The sequence below is a fragment of the Ornithorhynchus anatinus genome, chromosome 2 (assembly GCF_004115215.2).
Source record: "Ornithorhynchus anatinus isolate Pmale09 chromosome 2, mOrnAna1.pri.v4, whole genome shotgun sequence".
Classification (NCBI taxonomy): domain Eukaryota; kingdom Metazoa; phylum Chordata; class Mammalia; order Monotremata; family Ornithorhynchidae; genus Ornithorhynchus; species Ornithorhynchus anatinus.
In genome coordinates this window covers 40,130,947-40,143,827 of record NC_041729.1, presented here as the reverse complement: position 1 = coordinate 40,143,827, position 12,881 = coordinate 40,130,947, and the positions used below count along the sequence as shown (strand labels likewise).

Sequence of the window (12,881 nt, the reverse complement as noted above, 5' to 3'; positions counted from 1 at the left end):
TCTCTAAAGTACATACGCATTCATAAACATGTGCGCCTGAGGATCCATGTTCTTGGCTATGATTATACAATAGTCCCAGGATTTCTTCTTCAATATTACCTCTCTAGCCAGACTCCCAAGACAATACTCTGATTTTTATGGAGGAGAAAGGGAAAATAACCATGATACACCTCCACTACAGAAATACGTCCTTTCTCCCCAGGTATACATACCTAGGTATACCTCATTCCCAGTCCAATATTCAAAAAACACAAGAGACCCCTACTGGCGCTCCCCCTCTCACCACTTGCCTTAGTTCTTTCCCAAATATGAGAAGATCGGCAGCATTATCAATGGCCCGAGAGGCAATCCTTTCGGCACGATCTCGCAGTTTATAGAAACTATTGTAGATATTTCTAATCAGCTCTCGGCTGGCAGCAAACTGGGCCTGAATGTCAGCTGGGAGGAAATCCTGAGCAGGAGAGAAGATGGAAAATGGGAAAACTGTTAATGGACTTAGGAAGTTTTTCCACGGAGAGAGAGTTTTAAAGAGCAAATCAAAGTGAGTTTAGGGAGTGGCAGTGATTAGTAATAATTAAGAACTGCATACTAGTACAGTAAGCCCTCTTTCCTCCAGAACAAACTAGTAGGGCATTCATTCTATGGGTCCTATACCGGCTGACTTTCCAAGACCAAACAACTCTACCATTTGGACGGGGGCGGGGGGAGGGGGGCTTAAATGTGGGGCCCAGGAAAACTGTCCTGATTCAGCCTATCAGAGGAACTGCCCTGGAGAGGTGCTGACAGGTCATAAAAATGCATAGAGCTAAATCATGAAGGCCAGAAATTTCTGGAGATATCCCTCTTCCCCATCTCCATTCTGCCACTGCATTTTTTATTTTTCAAGAAATAAAAAGCTTTTCCACAAGTTCTGATGTAAGGGACTCAAGGAGAACAAACTGCATCAGACTCAAAAAAACAAAGAATTGATCAGGGTGAAACTTCCTTAAAAAAATACTCAAAATGGCTATCTTCTCAGTGAAACTAACTAATGGTAGACTTCATTAATGTGAAGGAGGAGAGGGGAGGAAACAGCCCCTTGGTCTCCTCGGGACTGATCATCATAAACCGTCTTGTCCAAATTTCCCTAGTCTGTGCCTGTAAACAGACAAATTCTTGTTGACTGTGACAAAAACCCTACTATAAAGAGACAGTCTTCAAGAAAACAGTCCAAGGACAGAAAGATGAAGAGGACAGATGCTTCTTTTGTGTGTGTGAGGAAGGGCTATGGAAGAAAATCAAATACAAATCAAAGCAAAAATTTATGTATAACTGTGTGCATTTTGGAATCGAATTTTTAAACTCATAATGAAGGACTGGTACCTTGGCCTGAGTAGCCAGTTTGCAAATCATGAATTCATCTCCAACACATTGGGCAGATTCCTTCAGCTTGTTTTGCACATCCTGAAAAAGTTAAAAATAAAAATCTCAGATATATATTTTCATCTTCACTTCCTTAAATGAGAATCTACAAACATGAAGCCAAAATAGGGCAATTTCCAACACACTGATATCTTTATGGCATGATAAAGTTCTTCCTCTATTAAATACAAGCTGCACTTCTCTTTCCACAAAGGAAAACATAACTTTTTCCACTAACCCTCATGGAGAAGTCCACTGATTTTCAAGGATGCTACTGGTTTCACATCTACATAAAGTTGCTGCAAATATTACTCATTAGTAGCAGTGGTACACAGAATGCAAGCCTTCGAAAGTAGATGTTTCTAGCGAACTGGAGGGAATCTACCTACAGAGCTTAGCCCCAACATCTCTATTAGAAAAGTAACTGCATTAGTTCAATCCCATGAACTTCTCCATGGAAGCTAAAAAGAGGTGGAAGCTCAAGTGGTCTGTCCACATGATGACATAAGAGTTGTCACCAGCAGCACTCTTTCAGGGGCAACTGAAGGAAAACAAGGAAGGAAAGTCACTTAAGGATACCCTGTCATAAAAACATTGTCCCAGGAATGAAAAGAATCCAATCAGAGTTTTTGCTGCTGTTTCTAATGATGCACTGATACAATGTAAGCTCGCTGTGGTCAGGGAATGTGTTTGTCATATTGTACTCTCCGAACCACTTAGTACGTTGCTCCGCACACAGTAAGCACTCAAATACAATTGACTAAGAGGGTTTCCAGCAAGACGTCAGAAATGATCAATGAATTGTATTTTATTACACATTCACTGTGTGCACAGCACTGTCTAAACTCGAGAGAGTACAATATAATACTCTCTCAATAGAACTGATGTTTTCAACCAGGTTACAAGCATCTTGGAGGTCCTTCCAAGTACCTTAAAAGGGATGGCTACTAAGACAGCTGCAACATTTGCTGTAGCCAAGTTGCTTCTTGTTGGGCTCAGTGAAGAAGTGAGGAGTCCAGAGAGTCCAGAAAAAGGGCAACAGCCAGAACAGGTGAGAAGAAACCTGGCTCCACATTGCTGTCACCCCCGACCACCCCCGCCTCTCCCAGGGAACCAAGCGGCAGCCGTCTAAGTTTCCCTTTTCATTGCTTCGGTTGCTGCTAGCTCTCCTCTTCCATAACTCCAGCTCTGATGACTTTTCCTTCGTGCACGTGAATGAAGGAAGGAATGAGGGAAGTGGCACTTCAGAGGAAACCATCAGGCTATAAAAATACAATCTCTAAAAAAGGGTTGAAAAATCTCTGCCTTAGAACACAAGGTCCTTCAACCAAGTAATTTAAGGAATATGATGAACTGCAGAAGTGTGGGCTACTGACTGACACCCCTTGAAAAAGGCAGGACTTGTGAAATACAGTGATTGTAGCAAGTCACTCAGAATTTCCTGATTTTCCTTCATACTTTGTTCTCATCTCACTATCCCCTAGTCTACTCCATCTCCTCCTACAGTCAGTCAGTGGCATTCAGTGAGCACCTCCAGTGTGCAGAGCACTAGCCTAGGGATGAGAGTACAAGAGAATTAGTAGACATGATCCCTGCCCTTATATCTGGCAGAGGAGACAGACAACTAACACCTCTCTCTTCTCATCTCTTTTGGTTAAATCAGTGATCCTCTCTCCCTCCCCTTCTCTCTTTATTCTCCCCAAAAAGAATGCTTAGGCTCCCCAAGGATTAAAGATTAATTATTGATAACTAAAAACTGTGGTAATTGTTACGCACTTACTAGGTGCCGAGCACTGTACTAAATGCTGCAGTAGATACAAGATAATCTGGTTGGACACAGTTCCCGTCTCACATGAGACTCACAGGGCGTGGGAGGGCGGTGGGGGAAGAGAACAGGAATTGAATCTCCATTTTACAGATGAGGAAACTGAGAGACAAAGAAGTTAAGTAACTTGCCCAGGGTCACACAGCAGGCAAGTGACAGGGCCGGAATTAATAGCCAGGTCCTGTGACTCCCAATTCTGTGCTTTTTCCAATTCAATTCAAAGCAATACTGGCTTTTTAACTCTGTAACTACAGAGTTAAATTCTACAGAGGTTTCAAAGAGTGGCCTCTTCTGTCCCTTTAGTGGAAGAAAAATAAAGGAGCAAAGGTTCTCACTGCCCCTATCTTTATTTGTTTTGTTAATTGCCGTCTCTTTTTTAGCCGGTGATATTGAGGGCCTCTCTGGTAACCGTGTATTCCTAACTGGCAGGTGGGGAGTAGCACAGTGGGGAAAGAAAAGTTTTCTTAGCATATACCTTTTATTCACCCCACCCTCAACCCCACAGCACTTAGGTACAAATCTGTAATAAATATGTGCTTATATTAATGTCTGTCTCCCCCTCTAGACTGTAAATGCCTTGTGGGCAGGGAACTCGCATCTCCCAACTCGGTTACACTGTACTTTCCCAAGTGCTTAGTACACTGCTGTACACACCGTAAGCACTCAAATACCATTGATTGATTTACAATTTACAGATCAAACATTCAATCTTTTCTTAACTGCTTTAGGCTTGCATCACATTCTTAGATACATAAAATGACTAATTTCTTCCACAGAACAGAGCTCTGGAAACATCTGCAAAACCAGTCCATTGCTTTATTGGGATCATCTACCTAGATGAGGTAGAAGTCTGAAAACTCCCTTCTAATCTGTAAGCTCCTCACTGGCAGGGATAATGTCTACCCTACTCTGAACTGTACTCTCCCAAGTGCTTAATACAGTGTTCTGCCCATGGTAAGTGCTTAATAAATACCACTGACTGATGGAAAGATAGTTTCTTAGTGGGGTAATTCTAGATTAGAACTAGACTAGGAGGGATTCTGGTTCGGGGGGGATGGACCTCATTTTGCCTTTTAGCTGACACCCTTTTCCATGGATTCTTCTCTCTTACGAGGCAGCAAGATCTAACGAAAGTAGCAGAGTGTGGGGAGCTACGAGACTTAGGTTCTGCCACTGAGCAGCTCTGTGAAGTTGGACAAGTCACAACCTCTTTGTGCCTCAATTTCTTCATCTGTAAAATAGGGACAGAGTCCTGTGTAGGATAGGGATGTGATTATTTTGGATGTACCTCACTGCCTACCACAATGTTGAATACCTAGTTGTTAAGCACAAAAATACCATAACTTGACAAATCTCAAGCATAATTTGGGTCTTCACAAGAAGTCTCTAAGTTGCTGTTTCTAGGCATATTTATTATTTTCCATAAATTGCATAGTTTCCACATTATCTGAAGTAGAACTTCAAGTATCCAAGTAGATAACCTCATATAATCTTCAAAAGAAAATTAATTTAAAACAGTCGCTCAAACAAGAAATATCCCTTCACAACCTCACGCATCAGGGAAAGGGAAGGAAGATTTGAAAAAAGAAACAACAAATTTATGGATAATTAAGTACTTAAGAATCTTACAAATCTTCTGCATAGGGAAGAGGAGAAATACACCCAGTTGCTAAAAAGTACTTACTGAACCACTGAAAGAAAGAAAGAGCTTCAGGATCACATCTTCTGAGAAAGGAGGGTGTCGAGCCACGAGGTTAATGAAGCGTTTCAATGCCCTCCGTCTGGTCTCTATGAATTCTCTGTCAGCTAGAGGAAGAAATACCATGTGAGCCATCCACTCTATTACCCACTAACCACACCACTAAAAGAGATCTTAATATCTTATTAGAGAAGCTGCATGGTTTAGTGGAAAGAGCATGGGCTTAGGAGTCAGAGGTCATGGGTTCTAATCCCAGCTCTACCACTTATCAGCTGTGGGACCTTCGGCAAGTCACTTAACTTCTCTATGCCTCAGTTCCCACCCCTGTAAAATGGGAATTAAGACTGTGAGCCCCACATAGAACAACCTGATTACCTTGTATCTACCCCAGAGCTTAGAAGAGTGTTTGGCACATAGTAAGCGCTTAATAAATACCATCATTATTATCTTGGCATCCATAGCCTCCTTCTGTCATGACTCAGCTCCCTCAGTAAATGGCACAACATCTAGCTCTTTGTACATGGTATCCAATATTGGGACCATCAGTCGAGCCTATTATTAACATAGGTAAAGCAAACCCAAAAAACCGTCTCTGAAAGCAGTAGCAATTCTTTCCATCCATTAACTTGGAATTTGTGTCAAGGGAGTCAACTAACAATTTGGGCTCCTGCTTTCAATCTAAAAAAAAACCCCATAAAATTTGAATGTGAACTTTGACTCCCTATGTTACGTTTTCTTTTAAAATCCTTTTGTATTCTGTCAACAAATAAAAGGTGACCAATATTTGGTTTTCGTTGCACCTTTATATTTTAATGATTTCCATTCTATCTTCCCCACCTTCCTGATATTCAAAACGAAACAGGTTCCTGCAACCATCTCTCCTGGCTGGTAATTCACCTGCCTCAAGGCAGGGGGCTAGAGAAGAGGACCCCTCAAAGTCCCTTCCTGGGCTGCAGTTCTACATGGATTTTTTTTTTCCAATTAATCAATCAGTGATATTTATTGAGCTCCTACTGTGGGTAGGGTGCTTTACTAAGTGCTTGGAAGAACACAGTAGAATTAGTAAACATGATCCCTGCCCTCAAAAATTTAAAATCTAGGGAGCAGGGGAAGACAGATACTAATCTAAATTACAGCTAGGTAGTAATAGAACATGTAAAATATGTACAGAAGTGCTATATGTGGCTGTGAATATTTAAGGGCTTAGGTGGCCCAGTCATGCTGACATGACTATTGGGGATATAAAGTGGAGAGATTAGAAAATAATTGGAAAAGGCCTCCTAGATGAAATGTGATTTCAGAATGGCTTTAAAGAAGGGCAGAGATTTAGTCTGTTGTATATGAAGTGAGAAGGAGATAAAACTATCATTTTTGGGAGTTATTTTGAGGGTGACCTGAATAATTTGAGGCAGACCACTAAGCATGGAAACATGGGAAGCAGGTAAATTATTAAAAGCATGAGAAGCAGCATTGCCTAGTAGGTAGAGCGTGGGCTTCAAAATCAGAAGGACCTACATTCTAATCTCAGCTCCACCACCTATCTGCTGTGCAACTTTCGACAAGTCACTTCATTTCTCTGGGCCTGTTACATCATCTGTAAAATGGGGATTAAGACTGTGAAACTGATGTGGGACATGGGCTGTGCCCATCTTGATTAGCTTGTAGCTACCCCAGTGCTAAGTACAGTGCATGGCACATAGAAAGTGCTTAACAAAAACCATCTTTTAAAAAAAACCTTTACCAGATTAAGCAGCAGGGTGCTTCTGTAAAAATGTTAAAACTTGGAAATGCCCTAAATCTTGAACTACCACACATTTCAAGTATATGATGGCACCACCAATCACTCATCATCATCTTAGTTTTTGGTGCTACTCTAGCTTAGAGAGATTCTTTAGAGACTGTAGAAGAAAAAAAGGCTGCAACTAAGATAATTGATAGCTTTGCTTTAATTTAACAAGTATGAGTTCTCTTCAGAACAGGGAAATCTAGTCTACCACCCAATATTCTATTTACATAGTGGAAACTGCACTGATTTGGCTCCCAAATGAAAAACATACTCTAGCCTAGCAAAGTGACTCAGTAGCGTCTTGTTAAATCTCTTAAGTGAGCACAAGGTCACGAGCCTGAACACAAAGAGCTGCACAAGGAAATCTTCCAATGAACTATGTGCAGAGGTTTCAGAGATGCATTTTTTATCCAGTGAGTTTAAAACCTTTTAAGATGCAAATGAGAATTTCCCCTTTCCAAAGTTCTCTCACAATGAAAGGGAACTGGGCTTTATATAGTACCTCTCAGATTCAAATCACTTTGTGAAGGGTAATTCCCTGCCAGTGCAGGAAACAGGAGGGCAAATAAAACAGTTACCATTCAACTAGACATTCCAGCAGAACTCAGACATCACCCTTTCGTAAGTGGCTCTGTGAAGGGAGGAGGGAATCTTCCCGTAACACTTGCACAACATATATATCAGTAGGAAGAGAAGACTTTGGAGTTGCTACCTGTCAGATCAGGTTAATAAGTCAGTCAAGCAGATGGCAATCACCCTTCATAAAGAAGAACCTTCTGACACGTAGGAGCCTTCCCCATCACATGCACGGGGTTTTAAGAGGAAAAGTCCCATTGTAGCACAGCGGTACCCTTGCAAGTCTTCCCTCTTATAACTTCTGTACCCTATAACTCCCTTTTTCTGACCTAGCTGACAAGTGAAATACAATTTTAGCAAAATAGATGGCATTATGCCAATAGTGGGAACTCACATCCCCGGTATTCAAAGTCCTCCTAAAATCCTGCTTCTCCAACCAGCTTTCACTAAGAAATTCCCAAAACCCCAACTCATAACAACCCATCAATCATCCCAGCACTTAGTCACTTTTTAAAGCCATCCTCAGTACTTACATGTATACATCTTCAGAATTCACAGACACACACTGAGTTTAGTCAAATGTACCTTCCATTATTTATTCTACTTACTCTATTTGTAACTAGACATATTAAAGTCTAAGTTCCCTTTGGGCAGGGAGCATATCTTTTCTTTGACTTGTGTTTTCCCACACATCCGATATTACTACTACTATATTACTACTACTCTGGTGGCTGGTGTGGATGGTGAGCCAGGACTGAAAGAGAAAGGATCAGACCACTTGAGTGCTGCTGACTTCCCAGGAGGTCTCTAGAGGTCCATGAAAGAATTCCCTCCTTTGCAACATTGCTCACAGTTACATTTTGCTACCAGCGAACCCAGCTTTACCTCCCAGCATTCTCTTGGGTGGAAGTGCAGGCACCATGCGGTATGGAAACTTCTGCAGCAGCATCTCGTGGAACACCACAAAGTCGTTGTATCGCCTGTACACAGACGACTTGAAGCGCTAGAAGAAAGAGAGGCAATGCTCAAGTTGGACATCAGCAGTTTAGGCAGCCTATCCTTTATCCACCACTAGACAGAACTGGGAATCATCTCACTATTTTTGCAGTTTTTATTTTTCAGGAAGGCAGTAATTCCTCCAAGTTAGGTAGTACATTTTATGACTATTTCACAACTGATTGAACCCCAATAGGTGGTTTGACCTAGTGGAATGAGCATGGGCCTGGAAGTAAGGGAACCTGGGTTCTAATCCCAGCTCAGCAGCTTGTCTGCTATGTGACCTTGAGCACTTAGCTTCACTGTACCTCAGGTTTCTCCACTGTGAAAGGGGATGAAACACCTGCTCCCCTTTTCTCTGAGACTATGAAACCCTTGTAGAAAGGGAACTGTGTAAGACCTGATTATCTTGTATCTGACCCAGTGCTTGGCACAAAGTAAGCACTTAACAGATACTACCACTGCTATTATTATAGGGTCAAATACTAGCGGTAAAGACCTAAAGAAGTTCCTTCCTGGCCTGAAGCCTACTAAAATCAATTTTCTAACTGAAGCAAGGCCCATCTCATCACTCAACAGGAGCCCACTAAGAAAATATCTTTTTGCTCCTACCGGTAATTTTCCCCTTCAAAAATATATGGAAAAGTATGTAGCAAATACATGTTTGCCTTTATGCTAACTATGGTGGAAAAGCCTCAGTCTTGACACTTCAGGAACTGATTTTAGTGGTTGTGACATGGGCAGTACCAGTTGCGCTCTCTCGCGTCAGCCAGTCAGGTTCCCAGAGGGGCAAGGAGGGCAATGAGCAAGGATGTGGGCAGGAGCGGAGTACCTTGCAAAATGTACCCCAAGGGTTTTTGTGTGCAGGATCCTGTTTGGCCAAAGTGAGCATAGCATAGTGCCAACTATACGGGCTCTAATATCTTAATTGCTCAAGCTGAGTTGCAGTGCTAGCCAGGGGCAATACTCCCGACAGAAAAATCCCAGGAGAGTGCTCTGGCTAGGGAAGAGGTTGTAAAAGCCTCCCAAGGATTCAGAAAAATAATCAAAGGATTGCTAAGGTCCGCTAGGTAAGTATATATATATATATATATATATATGCATATGTATCAATAAAAACCACATCACACACAGTACTCTGGACAAGGGAAGAAATTTCAAATGGAGTATTCAGCAGGGGGTGGGGATGGCAAAGTCCCCAGAGAGCTGGAAAGTCCAAGGAGGGGATATTCTAAGGAAGGGACAAAGAAATCTTCACATATGTAGGCATCCACATACATGCACATACATATACACACACACACACAATTCTATTTTTTGCAGGGTCCTAGGGGTATGGAACTGATTCTTTTCATCTAAATTTTCAAACACATAGAATGTGCTGTGGGCCCCCAAAACATATAAAAACATTAAAATTTGCTAAAGTAGCACCACAGGGCTTTGTCTAACCCAGGTTATGGCATACCTGCCTTTTTAAAAAAAGATTCATACAGGATACTGAAAAGCAGTATAAGCTCACTGACAGATACAGTTCAGTTTCAATTAGATCATTACGCAGGCCTTTGAAAACAACAATCCCCCTCATCACCCCATAACAGGGCCATGTATTCTAAAGCAAGATGCAGAAACAGCACAGCATAGTGGATAGAGCACGGGTCTGGGAGTCAGCAGGTCATGGGTTCTAATCCAGGCTCCACATTTGTCTGCTCTGTGACTGTAGGCATGTCACTTCACTTCTCAAAGGCTCAGGTACCCCATCTGTAAAATGGGGATTCAGACTGTGAGCCCTATGTGGGACAGAGACTGTGTCCACTGCCTTGTATCTGCCCCTGTGTTTAGAACAGTTCTTGGCACGCTAATAAGCACTTGACAAGTACCATTAGTATTCAGTACTTAGTACAGTGCCTGACATAGTAAGCCCTTAATGAATACCATTATTATTACTTTATTCATTAATATTTATTGAAAGCCCAGTACATTGTGCCAGACACCAGAAGAATTACAAAAGAGAGCGCCCTTTCTATGCTGAAGGTGTTAATGAACTAAACACACAGAATCAATTTATAAAAACACAACCACTGAAGATTAAAATCTCAGGACAGAAGTTTAGAACAAAATAGTTGGGTAAAATCCAGGGCCAGATGTGCAGACACAAATACACACCCACATAATTACATGAACAACCAAAATTTTTCTAAGTAAACAAGTGTTCAAGGGATGCTGATCTGACTGGATATACAATGTTAGATGAGGGTAGTCCAGGAAAGACTCATGGAGGAAGTCAGCCCTCAGCAGATTTCTGAAGGAGAGGAATGTAGCTTGACAAAGAGAAGTTTGGAATACATTCCAGACACACAGAATAACATGGACAACTGCTTGGAGGCAAGAGAATTGAACGTGGGAAAGTGAGCAAGTTTGTTAGGCTGAAGCAGAGAATGTGAGCCAGTGTACAGGGCCAGATGAAAGCTGATTTTAAAAAAAAAGAGGCAGTTGGAGATTTAATTCAACCCATAAGGCCAATAGGGAGTCCTATAAATTGTTGAGTAGTGGACATCTTTAAGTGGATGCTTGCAGAAGAGGATTCTTGCGTTCTTGTTCGCAAAGCCTGGAACACAGAGATTGAGCCTGGGTAACCAGCTCTCAGGAATCCCGGCCCAAGAGGATTAGGGTGTGGATTAGCGAAGAGGCAGAGGCACTGGAGATGAAGGGGCAGACATACAAATGGAAGTGGCAGGACTTGGAGATAAAGTTGGATGGTGGGAATGAAAGATCAGTGAAACAAGTTCCCAGTGCTACAAGCAGGAGGCAAACGGGAGAGCAGGGAGGAAGGTAACAAGGAGGTGAGAAGTTGAGAAGGAAGATGATGACCTTTGTTAGTTTTGAGCTTCAGGTGGTAGGAAGAAATATAGGTGCCTATATAGTTGACATCTGCAAAGAGTTGAGCTTCCCCAGGAATATAAACAGAAACAAGGAAATGGTGTAAGAAGTGTGTTCTGGGAGGCAACCAAAAGAGGAGCCGCCATGCAAGAGAATAATGAGAAGGAAGATAAACCAAGTAAAGACCTTTCCAACATGTGTTTCCTATGAATTCAATTCAAAGATCATACATCAACTTGAGGAATCGACATGGAGTCAACCCTGTTTAACGAGGAACAGAGATAAATGTGATTCTAACAAATAAGATATACATATATATGGATGCATACAAGCAAGTATCTTGAAAATTAAATTAAATCAAATCAAATCAAAAAGCAAAGGTTTCCTGTATCTAGTCCCAATATATTTGCATCGTGCAATAACACTGCATATCATACTTGTAAGACAAATTGAATGAGGTACAAAACTGAACAATAAAAACTGTTTTCCCCCCACCCCACCCCAATCATTCAGTGGTTTTTACCAAGCATTTACTACATCCAGAGCACTGTACTAAGTATAATATAATAGAGTTGGTAGACATGATCCCTGCTTACAAGGAACCTACAGTCTTTAAGGGGAACCTGACATTGAAATCAGTTACAGAGAAGGAAAATAGTAGAGTGCAAGGATATGCACAAAAGTGCTGAGGGGCAGGGGTGCAATTAACAGGCTGACTTGATTTTGCAGATTTCAGATATTGCCTAAGACCAAACTGCTGCTTTCTAAACATTCTCAGCCTATGGATATCACATTATCCAAAGAATAAGCAACTTGGGAGAATTAGTAATGGAAAAAGAAGTTTGACTCCTCCAGACCACTACTTTCAGCCAAAATACATTCCGAACTTTTTCAACTTTTCATTCATAGACCTCCAAATCAATGCAGGCTTGGAAACGCAGGCAACTCTTTATCAAGATGAGATCACAATACATTTCAGGCAAGTACAACCTCGGTCTGCATCAGAAAAACCAATGAGTGGGGGCTGGGGTAGAGACCACATTTTAAAAGGAAGTGAAAAAGTCATCCTGGGAACAAGGATGACTTCTCAAGCCCTTGCCATTGCACTCTGTCTTGATTGTAGGGTTTATACAAATGTTTATGTCAATGTTGGCAGCATGGGAGTTTCCATCAATTTTGAATATAATAATGTTGGTATTTGTTAAGCGCTTACTATGTGCAGAGCACTGTTCTAAGCACTGGGGTAGACACAGGAGAATCAGGTTGTCCCACGTGGGGCTCACAGTCTTCATCCCCATTTTACAGATGAGGGAACTGAGGCACAGAGAAGTGAAGTGACTTGCCCACAGTCACACAGCTGACAAGTGGCGGAGCTGGGATTCGAACTCAGGACCTCTGACTCCAAAGCCCATGCTCTTTCCACTGAGCCACGTTGCTTCTCTCTCTATATAAAAATATAATATAAATTATAAAATATAAAAATTGGACATTATGATTGAAAAATCGGGCAACGCTGGGCTTTGGCAACAACTGGTCAGTGCCTGCAGGCTGGGATTGTGCAATCTGCCAACCCGGCTCCCAGCCCAGCTGCTGGCCTCCACCCCATCATCCCGCAGGGCCCCCCATAGCCAACACCATTTGCGTCTTTTAATGTCCCTGAATAGAAACAGCAGGGTCCACCATTCCACCGTTCCCAGCACTGTGGCAGCTACCTGATCATC

At 41.9% G+C, this 12,881-nt stretch overlaps 1 protein-coding gene across 2 annotated transcripts in view; it reads right to left on the bottom strand.

Moving 5' to 3' along the window:
* SNX8 (sorting nexin 8) overlaps window positions 1-12,881 on the bottom strand; it is a 43,554-nt gene that overhangs the window by 13,858 nt on the left and 16,815 nt on the right. For both annotated transcript variants that reach the window (XM_029049575.2, XM_029049583.2), the window contains exons 3-6: window positions 8,173-8,290; window positions 4,911-5,032; window positions 1,363-1,443; window positions 291-451 (exon numbers count right to left, since the gene is read on the bottom strand). In XM_029049575.2, the coding sequence (XP_028905408.1) occupies window positions 291-451; window positions 1,363-1,443; window positions 4,911-5,032; window positions 8,173-8,290 (482 nt within the window). The remainder of the gene's footprint in view (window positions 1-290; window positions 452-1,362; window positions 1,444-4,910; window positions 5,033-8,172; window positions 8,291-12,881) is intronic.